The sequence below is a fragment of the Nicrophorus vespilloides genome, unplaced genomic scaffold (genome assembly GCF_001412225.1).
Source record: "Nicrophorus vespilloides isolate i.1.1-1 unplaced genomic scaffold, Nicve_v1.0, whole genome shotgun sequence".
NCBI lineage: Eukaryota > Metazoa > Arthropoda > Insecta > Coleoptera > Silphidae > Nicrophorus > Nicrophorus vespilloides.
In genome coordinates this window covers 431,600-453,050 of record NW_017099680.1, presented here as the reverse complement: position 1 = coordinate 453,050, position 21,451 = coordinate 431,600, and the positions used below count along the sequence as shown (strand labels likewise).

Sequence of the window (21,451 nt, the reverse complement as noted above, 5' to 3'; positions counted from 1 at the left end):
ATAAATATAATAAAACTGAATTGACGGACTGTGAAAAACAGGTACGGGAAATAGTTAAGTAACGTGTTTTCAAAATAGTATTTAAATATATGTATATATATAAAAAAAAACTAAAAAGTTAGTAATATTTTTCATAAAATAAAATTTGCTTAATGTTATTCACAAAGCTTATAATAGTCATATTTTATGTATTGTTGAATAAAATAAGGTAAAAATATTGGAGTTCATAGTATTTTGTATGATTGTAGTTTTTATGTACACTATTAACTTTAGTTTACTAAAATTAAAAAAAAATTCGCTATATACTTATTATAACATATTGATTAGAGCAAAAAGTCTTCTGAGTTGAAGTAGTTATTTTCTGTTTTAATATTCGTTTTGTAAGATTTAAATGTTACAACAAAAAGTAATTTTGTCTGCATATTATATATAATTATATGAAATATATTTCAGATGCTATTTTTGGAAGAAAAACGATGATGACATATTCCGAGCACAGCTATGTATCCACTTCCACGGCCTCCATGGAGGACGAGAGCAAAGAGAGCGGAAGGGAAGGGACGTCGTTGGCAGCTGTTTGGGAACATATCGTGAAAACGAAATCACTGCCAGGTATTTATAAGCAATCATAGCGCAATAAATATGAAATTGGGGCTACCAAAATTTTCGGGTTGGATGTCCTTGTTACAAAGAAACTTTCGCCTCGGCCAATTTCGCGTGTAAATATTATCCCCCTCTTTACGCGAAGGTAGCGAGGGTGGCTATATTTTTGGGGTTTGTAGGACACGCGACGGTTCGCCCCATTAAAACTCGTTATCGGCCAACCACATCAAGCACAAGCACACAGTAAAAAGGACCTGATACACATGAACGGCAGACTGAATATTTTATTATATAATTACAATTAGGAGAGGCTTATTTTCAGTTCGCAGCAGAACTATTTTAAATTATTAATTCATTTTATAGATGGATTGAATTTGGACGACTTTTTTCGGACCATTCACGAAAGGTTAAGGAATCCCGAATGGGAAGTCCGTCAGCATTCCTTGAGGTTATTGGCTGATACAATACCGCTGATTCCGGCCAATCAACTCGAGTATTATGTGAGCTCTGTATTAAACAGTCTGATTGCCAATTTGGGACATCTCGGGCCGGCAGTTCGAAAGGGAGCAATCGATAGTTTGAGGGCTTATATAAAATGCACACAGAATCCGGATGAAGTCATTGTGAATTTAATAGATACAGGAGTTGACAGATCACAAGAGAATCGCGTTCAGAATAACGTGGTCTTAGGTATAATCATAAGTATACCTTACATACTTAACAACAAGTTGAAAGATGATACTTTGTTGTACACCATTCACAAGCTACTGGATAAAATAGTTAAAGTGGTCCACCAGGAAACCGTGGTTAAATCCTTGTTGAGGATTAAAGAGGTAGTTGGTAAAGATTTCTTCGATTTTGCATTGACATCTCATCCAAGCTACAATTCTCTTAAAGACTTCGAAATGCTTTGCGAAGTCTATGACTTGCGCGGATTCAAATTCACTAAGCGAAAGGATTCAGAAGAATTGCGCGTTTTCAACTACGACGAGGATAAAGTAATATTGGAAACTGAAATAAAACTGGATTCGGGCTCCGCAATCACCATGAAAATCCATGAAGAAAAAATCGATGAGGATAACTGCGCTACGTTTCAAGTGCTACCAGATGACGAAGAACCTGTGAGAAGAACGCCGCGTCGCGTTAGATTCGGAGGTGAAATCGTAAAATTGAGGACACCCGATAGTGACAGTAATCTTCAGAGTGATAGTGAAGTAATTAGAAGTGATGGTGATTCGACCGTGCAAATAGAGTATATTGAGAAGGAGATTAAGACTACTAAAAGTTTGATCCCTGTTCCAATTAAGCAGACCAGATCAGCTCCGAGCAGTCCAGCTCGAACTAACCTCAAGAAATCCAAAGTGTTTAGATCTTCACCTAATATTCAATCGCCGAAAGTCTACACAAGATCTCGAATTCCCATTAAGCAGGGAAGAACTGTGGAAACTCAGATACAAATCAGAATACATGAGAATCCAAAGAAGAAGTGCGAATCTGAGTCTTTGAGAAGGAGGAATTTGGAGAAGATGGGAGCTGTGAGGACGAGGCGTAACAGTAGAGAGGATGAATTCAGTCCGACGCCAATTCATCACGAAATCCAAGTTTTGCACAATTTAACTCGAAGTCCTTCACCTTCTCGTGGAAAACCTGTAAATAAATTTGAAGAGGATTTTAAGAAAAGGGATTTAAAAGTTGATAATGTAACAGTTAATAGTGAAAATGAGGCGGTAAATAGTTTCATAACTTTTCCGACTGATGTAAGTAAAACATGTGAGGAGGAGAAACGCTCAAAAAAGCCGGCGCTTCCGAAAGAGCCAAAAGCACAAAATATAGTTATCATAGAGGATTCAGTGGCTGCACCGATTGAAGATAATTATTTGAAAGTTCCCGCTGCGAAATCAAAGGCAAAAGCAGTGGACGAGTTCAAGAGCTTCCACGTTTGCCAGGCGAAAAACGAATCTCCGATTCTGAACAAGGATGGGGGTGATTGCCTGACATGTTCCAGTTCCGGAAGCGACGCTGATGCATGGTCTAAATCAACATCCGTTGAAGGAACGATCCTGGAAGATCTCCAAAACACGGTAAGCAATTAGTCCTGGCGACTCGAATACATATCACGTAACTAGGTTAATTCGTGTAACCGCAAGAAAAGGGGTTGGAAAGTGACTCCTTTCCACGTGTTTTTTCCTTTCTATTTATTTATTTTTCAAAATTCTCTCCAACTGCCCATGATTATTATGGATTGCCGGCAAAGTGGGACACGCTCATAACGCTGCCGATTGCATAACTAAGTAACAATTTACGAATGGTAATCAGTAAATAAGCCGGCCAATTAATGAATATTTAGAGCGTGTAACGATAGCGTCAATTTTAATTAGCAAACTGCCGTTGGGCCACAAGGGAACGTTTTCGTGTACCGGCGCATCCACTATAATTGTTTTCGGGATTCGCGATCGAAAGTTACGTTTAAATGATTGAAAAGGAAAATCGAATCCATAGAAAAAAATAAACGATTCGGAAATTTGCATTTTTATGGTTTCTGCTATACCGGAAAAGATTGCGTCCCCAATTTTAATTCAAGTGGTCGCAAATTGCGGAAACACCAACAAATTTGCATCGTATAAAGTCCTCTGATTTTTTTTTTGTTTGCAAACTTTGACACGCGCTGGAAATACCGAAAGAAATGGCGAAAACTCATAAAGCGACGGATAATTGATAAATCAATTTTTGTTACCTATGAGAATCGTGTCGACGCACTTCACCGCTAATGGAATTATGTCAAACAAAGTTATGAATACTTTCACACATAGAAAAAAAGAAACGCATTCGAATAGAATGTTATAAATGACACGTAGAAAATATTCGCATAATTCAGGCCAATGTTTTGATTAATTTATTGTAAGAATATATTGTACTTATGTAGTAAAATATTTAAAATACTTGAAAATGCTTATCTTTTTAATACAAAAATTTGTAAAGTTGAATTCAATATAAGATATTTCCTATATAAACCTCATATTTTATATTGTAAGCTCATTCAATTCTAAATAATTTGTTTTATTATTTAGGTCAATAATACATTTCTGTTATTGAATTGATTAATCTAAGATTATTGAAGTTATAATTGAATTTCTTAAAATTTTATAATTGGAGCAAAATACTGAATTATTTAGAGCGAAGCTTTACTTGATAAACCTGCATCGTGCTCGTTTTACTATAATGAACTTTCAAAGATTTTACACGTAGTAAATATATTTTCTTATAGTTACAACATAAAAAGCTATGGTCCAGAATTTCAATTTATTTCTAATAAAATGTGTTAATATATTAATACATAAAATAAAAAAGATATTATTACAACTAATGTAAAAAAAAAATACTTGTGAGATGTAAATGTTACGTTTATTTCTGATAAAAGTTGTTAAAACGAATATTAACACATTTTTTATTGGTAGTTCGAAAGAAAATTAATATCGTGGTCTAGATTTCCTTTATTTTTAAATATGTAAAAACTGAAAATAGAGTAAACAGGTACAAAGCGGATTATGAATGCTAATGAAATTTAGGACAACGTGATTTAAGGTGTTTATGCACGCCACAATATGAAGGAATTGGATTCAGTTGTTTCAGACTAAAGTGATTAAATCTCTTTCTATACTGATTTACATCTGTTTCGGAACGAATATTTCTGACTTAAAAATTATCATTTTATATTTATGTTTTAAAAACTTATGATATTCATTTTTGTTATTGATTATATAATATAAAAAGAAATTTTTTTTTTAAATACGTTATATTTGAAATTCCAGAAGATAATAAGTAAATTAATAAATTTATAGTATTAAAAACAAAGAATATCTATTGCACATATAATAATTATTCATTAAAATTTAACTATATTAGAATAATAATATTTTGTGATTTGTACTTAATATGCATATTCAACACTAAACACTAGATTAGTTTGGAAGTATTTATAAATAGTCTATTTGTTGTGTAATGATAAAGTGTGGTGTACTGAATTATTACTAACGTTTAGGAAACTAATAATAATAATAATAATAATATCCTTCAATTCGGGTTAATATGTTCTATACACTATACATCATTTTCATGTACTATTTTCACCATAAGGTAAAAAATCATTATTTTCTGAATTAATAAATTAACTTACTTAATTATATAAATTTATATGTTCGCGTACAGAGACAACAGTCCTTTGGTAAAAATAACAACCAATAAATAAAATATATAAATGTTGGGTGAAGTAAAAAGTTCTGAGCATTTTTTCTCTTGGCCTATTCTTGTTGATCAGCTGCTTCAATCTGGTCAGTTGATGACAAGCTGGTCCGAATGTAGTAATTGACCCGACGGGAGCAGCACATAGTGGAGGATTTCCTTCCAATCCTACCAAACATACAGTAAAACCGGGCTTGGGTTGGCTCACCGCTCTTGGACCACGATCTTTTTCGCCTGCTGTTCTCGTATATGACCCATTTTTTATCGCTTCAAAAATGAGTTTTGCTTCAGCAAAGAATCGCAGGCATCAATTTGTTTTAATTCGTGTAGCACCCATACATCGACCCAATTCTTAGGACCAGCCTTATGCAAATGATTCCAAACGGTTTTCTGGCTAATCTTCAGAAATGTAATAAGTGCTCGCATTCCAGTCCGACTCGACCATTTCCATGATTTTATCAACATTTTCAACGATTGGCCTACATCTTCGACATCCATATTACCAGAATGGAAGCGTTGGGACTAACGCTTTAATCTTGCATTCGATACTGTATTGGGTTCATAAAAAACACAATTTTTTCTCTTTTTTACCTCCATTTTAGAATACTCTAACACACGCTCTAACGAGGTAAAAATGTTATCGAATATTGCAAATGATAATTTATTTATTTTTAGATCATGTCATTAAATAATTATAAGCAATCAATGAATGATGGTATAGAGTTTAATCATGCGATATCTTAAATATCCCTAATGAAATGTTTGCTTGAATAATAAAAAAAGAAGTTACGATTTAAATAAAAATAAATCGTAATTACCGTCTAATGACCTTATGCGTGTTCCGCTCCTCCAATAATAATTATCAGCGAGTCGATGGGTATGTAAAAAGGTAGCCGACCTGTCCACTTCAATTTATATATCCTTCGCTAGATCGAATGCACGATCTCATCCATATTAATGCACAATTAGAAAATATTTTTATTCGACACTAAACCGAAACGATGCTGTCATAACTATTAAAGAAAAATGTTAAAATTATAATAAAATTCTAGCGCAATTAAAGCAATAACAAAAAAAAAGTTTTCTGAATCACCATGGATCACGTACATAGGATTATTATACATTCAGCGCAAGAATAATTAAAATAATGGACGTTTGCATTTAAATGTTTTGAATAATGATTGCAAACTTTATGCGCGAAAGGTCGTAGCTTTCAACTAGTAATAAATCCAAAGGGCGCGCGTATTTTCGCAACGGAGATTTATTATTTATGACTTGCTGTGGTCCTTGGCATTTCCAAGAATTGTAATCGGGTTGATTAACATGGTTAATACATACTTTATGATCAATCACCAAAAATACATGATTTTAAACAGCAAGGCCAATGCTTTAAAAATAACGTGTTACCTTTTTTGGTCTAGGACGATCTGAGATCCAGATTGCGTGCTCTGGAGCGACTCAATAGGATCAGCAAAACTCCCGAAGGTCTCGAAGTCCTCGAAGGAAAGCTTGCTGTGCTTCTGGGAATCTTATTTACCGCAGAACAGCAACCGCTCTTGCAGAACGCGGCTGAGGTAAGAGAAGTCTTTATTTTTTTAAATAGTTGTTTAATTGTGCAGATTTTTAGCAAATCTTCGATACGATATTCAGCAACGTAAATCAACAGATATTGCAGCAAAGGCTACACCAGATTTGCTTGAGTTTAAGCCGATTGGGATCACCGAATGGGATTAGATTGGCGATTTTGTTGATGAAGAGAATTCCACCCGGATTGTTGGTGGATCAGCTGTTAACTGACGCGATTTCTGGAGCGAAGAGTTCGAAGGTGCTTGTAATAAAATAATATTAATTAATTTATGTAATTATTGTCTATTACTATTAGGTTCGTGAAGGAGCTTTGCAGATTTTGATGACAATTAGCAGAATCTATCCGAGCACGGAAATAAACATACCTAAAGCTACTACGGTGTCTGTTTTGGCTCTTAAAGACAAGAAGAGGAAAGTCAGACAAGCCGCTTTGGAGACTTTGGCAACTTTGGCACAAATAAGTTCTACCAAAGACGTATTGACCATAGCGGATCAAATGGCTCAAACCGATAAAGAAAACGAAGAAATCTCGAAAATCTTGAGGATAAGGTAAGAGTAATACATTGTTAAAGTAAGTGTAAAGTAAGCTAATTTAGTTGTTTTTTTAACTGCAGGTTATCGCGAAAGCAATTACCAACTGTGCATATGAACGGGGTTGTTCGATATTCGACGCCGCAATCTGATTGCGAAATCCATTGGTTGTGTCACGGCAGTAACGGGTTTAATAATCTGGATGAAAGTGGGAAAAGTCGTCGACGGTTTTACAGCGCTCAAAATACCGAAAAGCTTACAAATTGGAGACGCGACAAGATTTCTTCCGCTACTTATAATACGAAAGAAAGTTCGGAATCGGAATCAAATTCGGATCATCAGAGATTCGTTAATGTCGATAGGTTCATTAATGTGTCTCCTAGTGATAATTGGAAGCAGGATTTGAAGCTGAAGAGATTGCAGTTTTCGGAGAGTAAACAGGAGACGGAATGTTTGACTAGCTCTCGGGATACGGAAAACTGTGGTTGGACTGAAGGGGAGAAGCCCAGTTTTTGGATAAACGGGGTGGAAAATGGGGAGAGTATTGAGAGGAAGAATACAAGTGAGGAGACGGATTCAGTTAGTTCCGGATCTAATCAGAAAGTGAATTATTGGCGCATTAATAAAAGGCATCACTCGACTTTAGACGAAGGCGACAGCGATTGGTCTCAATCAATTAAAGTAAGTCAAATTGCAAATTTTATAATATTTTATACATTACAAATATAAATTTAGCGTGAAACAAAGATATAGAGTTATTGAAGTTATAGAATTAAAGTAATTCTACAACTTTTTTAAACATTCCGATAATTAAAATTATATTATGGTAATTTACATTATTATACTTTAAACTAATATAATCTACAGACTCAATACTTTTCAGTTACGCTTATCAAATTAATGCCCATAAAATATGTTTTATTTCAATAATTGTTTATTTGGGTGTAAAATGAAGTTGAAAATCTAATCTCATAAAAATACATTTATATATGCTTTTCTTTTGATTCAATATTACTATTTTCACTATTATAAAGTTTATAAACTTAAAATTTCCTAATATTGTGAAATAATTTAGTACGCAGAACTGGACTCTAGGAGTAAAGTTTAAGATACTAGTTTTAGAGTATTTTTATTAAATATATTGCTAAAAATATTAATATTATTACTTAATAAGATTTTCTGACAATATTATCCAAGAACCTATTATTTTTATGATATTTCAATTGTAATGTAAGGTTTCTTTTGAGCTGAGATTGATTTGCATACGTAATGAATGTTTCTCGGCTATTTACATAATTTGTTGCTATGGATCCAAGTGCGTATTGGAAATTATTACGCAGGTCGCAAAAAATATATATGGAAACTAATGAACGTACGAAAATTTGCGTGCGGCAGCGTAAAAAAAAATCATGACGGCGCGGAAGTGACGTGGACGTTAGCCGCCTCCGACCTGCGACATGCAATGTCAATGAAAGGGCATAACACTTTCCACTATGGTTTTATTCCGCCCCCGCATCGATCTAACATTTGAAACGCTGCATGGTGATTCATTGTGTGCCCGGGTTTTCGCGAAAATCGTCGCGAAAAGTGTTCGCTCAGAAGAAGACAAAAAAAAAAACAAAACGAGTAATCGTTGTTCAACTTCCGAAATTCAATTAGTGTTTGCGGTTTTGTGAAGAAAATGCTGTTCTGCAGGTTGATTAATTTGCGTCCTGTTGCACTAACTAATCTATACGTTGTAAGCTAGAGCGTTATCCTTGTCCTACTTTGAACAATTAACCTAATACCGTTACCTTCTTATATCGCAGGAAGATCCTTTGGCAAGGACGTCCACTACACAGGTTTGGGCGATTGACCCTTCCGTTTTTGGGACTGCTGAAAAGGTTTCAACCACAAATGGTTAGTATTATTTGTTGTCATCGCTTCGTGCATTTTTCTTTTATTTCGTTTTGCATTTCAGGCACTTTGCATCAAATGCTTATCGTCAATGGTAATGCCACGAAGAAAACTGCTTCCACGAATACTACAGCACAAAGTTACCGCGAAGGAGCTACGAACACATCTCCGATATTTAAGAGACGTCCTAGAGGACGATCGTTCTCACCACCAGAACCTCAGACTACCACATCCAGATTCAATGGCGTCATGCGATGGCAATCTGCTGAAAGTGAAGATTATGAACAAATCAGGAAGAGTTATAGCAGCGATCATTTAACTGCCAGAAGAGCTATACAAAGGGACACTGAATCGGCATCTTCATCAAGTAAGAAATAATATTCTCATGATTTCTTCAATCTTCCTTTGCTTAAATTATAACATTTTAGTATTTATGCATTATTATAAAAATATGTCTAATATTGTTATTTTATAAGTATGCAAGTTCCTTGAACGGTTACAACATGTCCTACAATTGAATTTAAATAAGAAAATGTAGTTCATATAGGAATCGATAAATACGTGTTACTGGTTGCCTGTATAACGATTGCTGTCTTCAAATAATTTTATATAGCATTTCCTATATTTTTCACGTAAAAAATTCTTATAATAATAATTTGAAATTACATTTATATTTTCATCAAAATTAAAAATATAAGATTTAATTTACTGCTTAATCTACTTAAACTGCTTTTAATGAATTTTAATTTTTATTTGCATCAAATAAAAAGACATCATTTCGTCACTAAATATAAATGAATTGTTATGAAACAAATTTTATTTATAACTACATTAGTGATGGAATTATTTTGAAATTGAAATAATTTATTTGCGAAGAATGTTTATATCACAACATAGTGGAATTCACTAAAATTCTTTATTTAACTTTCAGGTATTTTGAAATATTATTGGTACCTAAGAGTACCACTCGGGGCGGGAGTTTAAGAATAACTGAAATGATGATTTAAACATGAAATTTTACAATCTTCGTTTAATTTTTATTTGATAACCAATAACTACATTTTTAATAAATTTCACCATATATATATCTAGATAATATTTTTTTAAAGTTAAGTCGACTTTCAGTATTAATTTGAATTAAATATAATTAGATTCAATATTTCATCACATGATTTTCTATTTTTTCATTCTGCATAATACAAATGTTAAAACTGATATCTAGATATTTATCTTAGGATTATTATTGTAACACAACGTGGAGCGCACTTGCAGCGTTGTCGATTTTACCACGTTACATTATTATTAAGAAATAATTCTAAGTCAATACTACATTTTGATAACATTATTTTCATTTCTATATTTATTTTTATATATAAATCTACTACCTTTGTAATTCGAACATTTTGTCAATACTATATAATTATCTAAATTTGTAGTTACTATTAGAGGAAGTATACGATCATTAAATAATTCCATTACATTGACTTCTCGTAACAAATATTTAAATAATCTCATATTATTGATTGTTTAATTATATTATAGGTTCGTCGATGAGACAACCTGGAAATTGGTATGGCGATTTCAGATCCGGAATTCCGGTTCCCGTCGCTGAAGACCGGAAGTTTAGGATACGACATAGGAAAACTCAGCACCGACATAAAGGACCCATGACGATACCTTATCGATACATGTAAGTGTTATTTATATTTAAAATGTTCTTTTGAGAGATTAAGGCAATATTATTTTTAACCTCTTAAAGTCGAACGATGCACATTCACGATTTACCTTTTCTATAAGTATTTTTTTTTTGGGATGGAACACATTATCGTATTTTACATTAATTTATATGGTAAAAGGTGTTTCGCTTAACGAGCGTTTTGCTTTACGAGTAAGTAAGTAATTCTGACATCCTGGAACGGATTTTGCTTGTTAAGCGAAGTGAATCATCTTCTTCATTTGAAAGAACGAACCTGGAATTCTCTTTATTATTATCTTATGGCTTTTTCTTCTGGGACATTTATGCAAGAGTTTTTAAACTTTGCACAAAACAAAAGTCAGACATAATATGTCTCAACACCAGTTTAGAAAATGATGTAACAGGCGCACAATCCGGGAATTCTCTTCTCTCATTCCTTATGCGAAAATTCGCTCGCTAAGCGAATCATTTTTGTTTTGCTCGTTAAACGAATTACTAGAGGTGCTCGTTATCAAAGTTCTACTATATGTATAACAATATAGGAAAAGATGAAGTTATTTTCAATAATATCTGTTATCACATTTTAGTGATTTAATTAAAATAATTTAACTACAATAACGCATGACGTAAGTAACATTCAAACGTCAAGAACTCAGCTTATTAACAACATTAATTTCTTCAATATTCATTTCCATACTATTTTCCGTAAAACGTGGTATGAAGGTATTTCAAAAAAGAAGGTCTGTGTGTATAATTCTCTTTAAAATGGAGGTTGCATACCCTTTTCCTTTTTCGAATATACATGTTATCTTTATTCAATAGGGAAGGATTCCATGTTGCAATTTTCCACTGTTCAAATTGGAGAAAATCGATGGGAGGAAATTGTCGTAGTACTACATCCTGTATTGTAGCACATCCTTTGACGCAACAGTTAATGACCATCGTAATATAAAGCTACAATAATAGTACAGTGGAACCTCGCTTAATGAGCATCTCGCATAAAGAGCATTTCACTTTACGAGAAAAATAAATTTGCAAAAAAAATGACTCCAAAATGGAACGCATTATCGTATATTACATTAGTTTATATGGGGAAAATTGTTTCACAACACGAGTGAAAATCCGAATATATAAATAAATTATTATAAAACTTACTTGTTACTATTCTTCTGAAATCTTCTCAATGTCGAAATTAGTTCAAATAGTTTTCGAAATCTTTAACTTCGATTATCACAAAATTTATTTTCTTCGAATGTCAATATAAATATAAAAAAGCACTAACACAGGCACACTACCATCAAAGTTTTATTATCGCAAAATACAAATTTGGAAAAGTTCCGAATGATACCGAATTCATCCGAAATCAGATAAAAAATTTCTTCTCTTTTCCACGGGGATTGCTTTATACCAACTGTAATTAAAATGAAATATGTAGAACAACCGCATCAAGTGAGGTAACTCCTATTTTCAAAACATTTTTTTGTCGTAATATAAATATTTTCCAATTTTATAATGATCATATTATAAATTGTAATATAATTAAATTATATAATGTTATTTAAACTTCAGTAATGTAAAATTCTATTGATCCTTCCAAACATTGTTTGTTCGTCTTCTTACATGGCTTTTCTAATTTAATTCACGTAAATATACTTTCAAATTGTTTCAACATTGCATTTATTTCTATATTTTTCATAAATTTTCTATCTAGATGCATTTTCATAATATAGAAGACCTGAAATATTAAATTCATATTAACTACATAATAACTTTTTTATGGTAGTTATCAAACTTTTTTTTTGTAGAGGAGAGGAAACCTACTGTGGGATTCTTACCGCACTAAAACCTCTCCTCTTCTTCGTTAGTTATCAAGTTGTGTACATTAAACTTATAATTAAGTTTAGTGCGTAAATAAAAAAAAACTAAAAGTACACCAATTACGAACTGTAATTCGTGCTATGATTTCTAAATTTAGAGGCAATAATAAAAGGTTCATTTTTTATAGTAACAAGCATATTAAATTAAATTAAAGCCTTGATACCATAAAAAATAATTAAACAATATTGCACATATTTATATATATTTCCTTCAACCTTCTACCTCGATGTATGACTTGAATTTTGAATGTATTAACTAATCAATATTACTAATTATGCTTGTATTAAATTTCAAAATAAAGGAGGTAAGAATACATAAATTAGAAATAATGATTCAGAAAATTTTACTGGTAATAAAATGATTCATTTCATCCATAATCAACCTCTTAGACTATATGAAAAAGCTTTTTCAAGAATGATTCAAGGATAGTGCATATGTTTGAATATTAAATCAAAGCAACTTGTTGCAGCAAAATATGCAGTTTGGAAATACCCAAATCGATGAATTGATTTTATTTTCTAAGATTGTATAAATCTACTATATTTATATGATAAAATCTGACAATTGAGATGAATTATTCTTTACTTAAATCTTAGTTCTACTAATTAGTTAGATTTGTGATAATATTATTATATGTTATTATATAATTTAAAAACTTGTATTCAGCATTGTTAGTTTAATTATGTTATTGTATAGAATGAAGAAATGATATTTGCTATAAGAAAAGTGGTCAAAGTTGAATAGCACAGAATACCAAGGGAGATGTAAATAGGCATGGCGTGAGCCAATAGTGTTTTCTATTATTTACAGTGAGGCATTATTTCGTGAAAATTTAATACACTTCTGCGGTTCAACGTCTTCTCAATAAGAGGTGAAATATAATTATCCACTATACATACATGTGCCAGTACGTTTTTTTCTCTCTCTCTCTCTTTTCTTACACTTCCAATTAACTTGTCCTCGTATTTCACAAAATTACTCTCTAAGAAATTATCCCTATTCAGTGTATGCACGATACGTACATAAATCGATGATGGATATTCTTTAATGTTATTAATTATCGGGCATATACACACACACAATACGTGTACGGAGATAACTAGAAAACTTGTTTTGCCTCTTTCCAAATGCATTCAGTCGCTTGTTTTTAAAGCGATGATGTATGAAATCCGTATTTAATATCTACTTATCTCTTGCGTAGTTAAAGTATGCTAATTTCATGTAGTTTTGCATATACGTTTTGATGAAAGTTTATATTTAGTAGTTAAGTTTTTCGTTTGAGACATCGACTGTCATTAATAGCCTTAATTAAATATATAATAATTAGTGGACATCTAATAAATACATGTGCACATGCAGTAAAATTAGTTTATAGATACATATAAAAATAGAGTTGTATTGTATTTACATATCAAAAAAATTTTTTTTGACAATTTATGAAAGTTAAGCAATGTAGCATAATATTATTAAAACTTGGAGTGTTTATCACTTGGGATTAATTGATAAAAATATAAATACTAAACATTAAACTTCAAGACATTCATCTAATATAGACATATAACAGTTGAAGTATCTTGAGGTGAAAACTTCCTAACAAAGATCATTTCTACCGTTTATAGAAAACCCGTACTAAGCGAGGTATTTCTCTATATTGACTTGATTTATAATTTAGTTATAACGATAATCTATAAACAGTTAAAAAATCTAGGTACCTTTCTAACAAATACAATTAATATAAATACTATTTATAAAAAATCAACTATCAATACATGTGTATACTTATTTGGATGTATAGCCTTGTTGTAATAAAATCTGAATGTTCTTATTGATTTTAACGTAAATCCGATTATGTAAGAATAAGTGTTATTATTCTTATGGAGAAAATTGGTTCGAGCTATTAAGGTCGATGGTTCGAATTGTTCAAAATGAAACGATACCTACACAATAGGTCATTGTGTTTGCACTTACTGGGTCACTAGTACACTATGAATACTTTAAATCTTAAAAATCTATATTTGATAGTCGTAAGTGCTTGTATATATAATGTATTTTATAATTAGTATGATATTACTAATTCTTGAAACGAATAAAAAATATAAAAGTATTTATACAGTAAACGATAAACCTATTATAAAAGGCTATTGACCATATCTTTCTGTTCCTATAATATTATTATTACTAAAATTTAAATATATTTCTTTAATTAACATTTTTTTATTTGCATTTATAAACTGAAATAAATATTATATTAGTAATTATAAATTTTAGTTTTATCATTCAAAATGACTTCTTAGCAATCTTCCATATAAAATTGAATTGAAAAAGGACTGTTTTCTTCTACGAACCAAAATATAATCCACTTTTGGGAAAAATAGTGCATTTTCATTTTTTTAACTTAAAAAGGTCATAGCTTAATTTAGAAACAATATTTGAACCATATAGTAAAAATTCTAAATCTAATAATAATAATATTTATTAGTCACATTGCGACCAAAGGCTAAAATCGTATTTTTATAGTAAATTTTATAAAAAATAAAATAAAATTCTCTTAACCATAGGTCTTTCTACACTGTACATTTTATATTTATTTAGTAAGTTTTATTCCAAAAGAAAAAGAACATTTTCATTTTAGTAATAAAAAAAATGCAATTAAGTTTAATTGACAACTCAATAATTATAACAAGTATATTATACCAGTATATGTCAATGATATTTTGTTCGGGAACCGAAATGTTCGAGTACTATCTATAGTGAAATTAATATAGTACTAATAATGTGATCTTCATTTTATAACGTATATCATTATTTTTTTTACCATTTTAAAATATTTATTTCAAACAACTGAGCTTGTATCTTATTGAAATAGTATCAATATTATCACTTTTGTATATTTGTAGATTAAATTTGTGTTTAAGTAATTAAAATTAAACACAAAAATGAATAAATGAATATTTTTATTATCGTCAAATAATTAATTTATTGAAGCGTAGAAATTCATTTTCAATTCAATTTATATAATTAAATTAAATTTAGAGACGAAGCTTGTTTAGAAATAGTAACACCAAGTACGGTTTTATTTTTAACACTGAAATCATTAAGATGTATATCGAATATGTGTGTAGATTCATCTATGGAAATTCATTATTTAAATTTCGTGTATTTCTGGAACGGACGCCTCTTTACGTATTTATTTTTTCCCTTTGTTATTCATGCTTTCTGCATTGAAAAAAAAATCCTTTTACCTGACCATTATTAACTTTCGCAAAACACGTTGCGTGCCAACTGCGAAGTGAACTTTTGCGATAAATTTGTGTGTATTGCTTAGCTTAGGTGTGTGTTGTGTCTGCATAATATGGGGAGAGGTCAAACAACGCATAGATTATAAGTGTATATGCTATGGGTTCATTTCTTGGCTATGCATGATGGTCGATAAAACTAGTGGGTATTTCTTTGGCGGCGGCTGTGGCGGAGGCGGCGTGAGAGACGGCAGCGGTGGCGGCGGAAACACGGACTGGTCTGGTTTGTAGTAGCGGACAATCAATGCGCCACTAGTAATACTCGATGACCAGTATCAAGTTGGACACTATATCAAACACGTGCGTACAAAACACCCACATCATGATGAGCGACGCCAATGACAACAATCCTCTTGTTCTTCTTCACTTCGAGCTTCGTGACTTCCGGTGTGCACGAGTGCAAGTTTGAGAATGGTGACTGTTAGAAATCAAGCGATCCTCGAGCATGAGTTACAGACAAATCATTGAATCTGCTCCTAAGTTCGTTGTTTGAAGTGTTCCGCTCCGAAGATGCTGTGCCACAGCGCGTACGCTTTGGGTAACAAGAATCCATGGGGATTGCGCGAAGATGTTACAAAGACGTGGCGAAATCCTTTCAAATGTTGCTACAGGATCTTCAGGCCCACGAGGGTTGCCGCTCTTACGAACACCGAAACTGTCACTACTCCAGTTGTGTCTGTTACAATTCTCCCATCGGATATCGAGTATGTTTCAATTCAAAAATAATAATAACTATAATTTATAGCATACATTAATACAAACAAATGCATAATACATGCAAAAACCAAAATTATTTAAAAAACACGAATTAATCACTTGGATTTCTAATGAAAAAATGTTTAACTACTAATTTAATTAGTAACAAAAATAGTGAATTCGTTGGAGCAACAAAATACAAAAATATAATATTTAATTAATTGTTCAAAAAATACATCCATACGGTAAATATAAATACAGCAATAGTAGCATAGTACTGTTTTATATCGGACTAACATAAAAATAAACCGCACAAAAAGATACTTGATAGATATTCTATAAAGTGGATAATACCGATTATTTATGTATGAAAAACATAATTTTGTTAATTATTTTTTCAGAATTTATTTGAATTTTGCTCAATTCATTATTTTGTTATTTATGAATTATGTAAAATTCAATGTTTTCTTTAAATTTTCATTGGTCAAATAAAAATAAACTGCGCGGAAAGATTTATTTGCTATTATAATAATAATAATAACATTTATTGCAACAAAACATTCTTATGTTATTTTGTAGTATGGTACAAACTCAAGAAAATTGAAACCAAATTGATCTGCTGCAAATGGTATTATAATATTACTACTATAACAAATATTATAATTATTTAGAATAAGCTATGAATGATTTAAAAATTAATATAAATAAAGAAGACATTAATTTATTTTTTATAAAATATAAATTCTAAACTATAAATGATTAATGTTCATTTCCCATCAGTAAATTATTGAACACAGTACAGTCACTACATTTTACTTTATATTATTGGTTTTAAAACTAATAGATATAAAACAATACCTTGTAGTACCGTTTGAAAATTTAAAACAAATTAAAACAAACTAAATTTTAAATTAATATGTTTTTTATATAGTCGAGTCTCTTTTAATGTGGTTTAATTGTAATCAAGTAACTGAATCTTTGATTAGTCCGTTTTCAATCAGTTCGGGATATTTGGTATTTTGAACTAATCCAAATTTATTTGATTTAAATTTTAGAGTTGGTAATATATATTGAAAATCAATATTAATAGAAGTGTTCTAATAATATTTAAAAGAAAAAATGTAAATAATTGTGTTTATTGTTTGTCTTAATATTGTTGACTTCAGTATTAGAAGTGTATCAAAGGCGATGCATTATTGAAGATTTGCAACAAGTTGGTTACTACAAACAGTGCACGCTAGAAAAATCTAATTTCATATTCTAAGTGATACTTTGCATATTTATTGTCATTTAAACGTTTGATAAATTTACTATCGCAGGAAATAATTTTATGATAATTACCTGTAATTAGACAATAAATATATTGCAAGATATTTTATAAAATTAAAGTATTAATAACTACTACAGTATTTTTAGTAGATTCTTCTACTTTTGATTTTCATTTGAAGTACTTATATATAATCTTGATTTGATGTGCAATCAATGTCAAATAATCTATCTTAGGGTAGAAACCAGAAATCTATATCCGATGTACTCGTTTCATCATATAATATGTTACAGTTGAAAAGTTTAAAAACTGTCAACTTTTTCAATTTGTTACGCCAAAAGTAATCAAACAGTGAATCAATTTTTATTAGTAATCTTCTTCTATTATATTTTAATTCAGGGTAAGTCACTAAAAGCTTAAAAGTGAAGTTTAATACTTGTTAACCACAAAAGTTAACTGTTATTAACTTCAACTATTACTTCTCATGATCTCATAAATACATATCTATTGATGCATATTCTTCTTAGTAACATAAGGTGGTACTAAGAATTTGATGAATAAATAAATAAATTGTTAATATATTAACGAAGCAAAATCTAGTGCAAATTCTATAAAAAATCATTAATCTTACTACATACATTTTTTTTTTCTAATTCAGCATAAATGACGAAATTGTACTATTATTATCCATGATTTCAGATAGCGATGTTAATCTAGGTGGAAGGTAAACGTTCAGAAATTATTCCCGAAACGAACGTATATTGTGTGTTTCCCAGTTTTTTTTATTGCCAGATAATTACCCTATATACCGATGCAACGGTTGGATACAACAATTTCCAAAGCGGCTTATAAATAATAAATGAAATTCTCACGACTTTCAATCGATTTTCGTGCCATAATAAATGTAGATCATTTCGTGGAAATTGCCAAAGGGTCTCGCAAAATATCTAATTACAGCCAAACAAAAACCCTTTCTTATTTGATTGATTATCGCACTTAATGTTAAGAATTTCCATCAAAACTCCTACTTTCATTGTTTGATAAAGAAAAGGCGATGGTACAAGAATAAAAAAAAATGAATCGATTGTTCCTAAAAATAAAAGTTTTTATTATGTTTGAAGTACCATCAGGGTATAATCGTGAAATATTTACAGCAATTTCTAGATAATTCTAAAATGGTCTCCAGAGAATTGAAATAAGAGCCAATTTCCAACGATGCGTGCAAGTCCGTTATAAAATGTTTTGTTTGTAGCAAGACCTTAATCTCTGATAAAATGCTAATACCCATGCGAAAATAGAACGGGAAAAAAGAAATAAATGCAGGCGTATTTAATTATGTAGGTCGAATTTAATGATATTTTCTGTTTTTGTAGCGTGAAATCACCGAGTCCACTCTCCACGCCGGAAAAGATTATTGCTAGACCTGAGCAGGATAACATCTTGGATCGACAACCTCAATCATCTGGAAGTGAATCTTCCGGTTACTTCACGCCACCGCCGGAACCGGAAATTGAAGAGCGCGCTGTCACTCCACTGTCCAGTCCCAAGGAGTCGACACCTGTCATTTCACTGCAATCAACCCCGAGCAAGGATAATTCCTCCGATATAACGCCTATTCCAAGTCCCATCGAAAGTCCTAAAAGAGATGTCACACCTACGCCAAGTCCAAAGCACCATTTCCCCTCCCAACCAGCGACGCCGAAGAGGATTTTCAAGAGACACGCGACGTCTACTAGTTTGGACGAACTTGCATCCACCATCAAACCAAATCCTTTGAGTGCAATGAGCAGTTTCGATGCCGTCGATTTCACGCACATCACCTTCTCCGAACATCGAGAACTCTCCAAATCTGAAGTGGACATCATCATCTCCACGCAAGTTATCAGGAAAACCACGAACTCTGCTCCAAGTTTAAACGAGATTCCGAAGACGAGTCAGGAACCCGAACCTGTATTATTACCAGGATCGATACCAGACCCTGACCCAGAACCAGAACCGCAATTAGAACAAGAACCAGAAGTTATACCTGAACCGGAACCAGAACCTGAAATACAGGAAGTAATTGTTCAACAGCCGAAACCGCGATCGTTGGCCACAGTTTCTGCGAAGAAATCATTATCCTATCGCCGAAAATGCAAATCGACAAACGTAAACGTAGTGAGTGATCACGTTTGTCCATTCGCAAAACCGAAAGAGGCTCTGAACGAAGTTATTTCGCAACTGGAGAGCACTGAATGGGAAACGACGATGAAGGGTTTGCAGGACTTCGTACGCTTGATTAAGTTCCACAAAGAACTCGTTGAAAATAACATGCACAACTTGTGCGTTTTACTAAGTAGACATATACGTAACTTGAGATCTCAGGTGGCAAGAAGTGCTTGTCTAGTTACATCTGAGTTGTTTAGTATGAGCCGAAGACCAGTTGAGCTGGAGTTGGACGAGTTGGCTTCAGCGCTCCTTCATAGGACGGCCGATACCAACAAGTTCTTGAGGACCGATGCGAACGCCGCTTTGGACAATATGATTGCAAATCTATCCATACCGAAGGTCGTTAATGTCATTTCACATCGAGGCTGCAATCATCAGAATGCCGTAGTTCGCTGCGCCTCCGCAAGACTTCTATGCCATATCGTTTCAAAGTTAGGCGCGGAAAAGATCTTCCAATTGCCGAGAGACACAAGGGATAAAATTTTGTTGGCAGGCGCCAACTTGCTGATGGAAGGAAGCTTGGAAACAAGGTAAGATAATTGCGTCGTGCATGCGATTTAAGTGCTCAAGTGTTTGTTTGTTTTGCAGGAAACATTCGAAAATGCTTTTGGGTCAACTGAGTGGACACAGCCAGTTCCAAAAGGCCTTGACCGAAGCCGTACCCTCCAGTGTATTGAGGCACATCGATAAGACGTTAAGGACGATAATGTAAAAAAAACTAAGATTTGGTGTCGTTCTGAATGTTTTGCCACGTCGCAAAACAAATTTACGAGCGATATAATTTTGTCGTCTAATCGATTTACATCATTCTAAAATACTCAAATGTAAGGTATTGCGTTGCAGCCACGTATGAGATACAAGTGTTAGTATATAAGAACAATGAAACTGCTGTCAATTCCAAATATAACTTGGAACATATGTATGTCTCATACATAAATAGTATGAATACAGTTGGTTAAATTATTCCCTTAAACAAAATATATTGTATATACAGTTCATTACAAAGTACATAAATTAGAATCGAGTTAATTATCTTAAAATTATATAATTTTATTGTTATAATTTTTATTTTAAAATGGATGAAATAGATGAAATAATTTATATTAATCATATTTTATATACATTAGAGAAAAGCAATGAACTAGTTTTCATTTAGAAACGCATTAGTCAATTTGTAAATATATTTTTAATCAAACCTACTTAGAAAGTTTTCTACATATAATTGTTTATTTCACTTTCACCAGAATATTGTATAGGAATAACTTTTAAAATATTAATGTATATATAAATTACATATTTGTATAGAATAAATTAATTGAATTAATTTATGTTACAACAGTGTAACAAACACACCAATTGTGAAACAAAAACTGCGTAAAACTGGAAAATAGTTTAGAAGATTATATGTAAGTAATAAAAATAATATTTATTGTATATAAACGAATATGTAATAGATTAATTTTATATGAATTTAAACGAATCTAGATTTATTGAGCATAATTGTTGGTTGCTGATGAAATTTATTTATTTTTTAATTTGCAAGTAATAAACATT

General features: G+C 31.8%; 1 protein-coding gene across 1 annotated transcript; it reads left to right on the top strand.

Moving 5' to 3' along the window:
- The first annotated feature begins 479 nt into the window (after positions 1-479).
- Positions 480-20,857, top strand: LOC108565142. Its single transcript, XM_017924431.1, has 11 exons — positions 480-612; positions 967-2,684; positions 6,264-6,416; positions 6,470-6,667; positions 6,725-6,978; positions 7,044-7,641; positions 8,769-8,859; positions 8,921-9,223; positions 10,399-10,546; positions 19,063-20,427; positions 20,486-20,857. Exons 1-11 carry the CDS (start codon positions 480-482, stop codon positions 20,607-20,609), a joined length of 5,085 nt encoding a protein of 1,694 aa, XP_017779920.1. The 3' UTR covers positions 20,610-20,857.
- The last annotated feature ends 594 nt before the right edge of the window (positions 20,858-21,451 follow it).

Coding starts and splice junctions, on each gene's coding strand:
- LOC108565142 (XM_017924431.1), top strand. CDS start 480: ATGACATATTCCGAGCACAGCTATGTATCCACTTCCACGGCCTCCATG. Junction 7,642..8,768: donor ATTGGTCTCAATCAATTAAA/GTAAGTCAAATT, acceptor CTTATATCGCAG/GAAGATCCTTTGGCAAGGAC. Junction 9,224..10,398: donor TGAATCGGCATCTTCATCAA/GTAAGAAATAAT, acceptor ATTATATTATAG/GTTCGTCGATGAGACAACCT.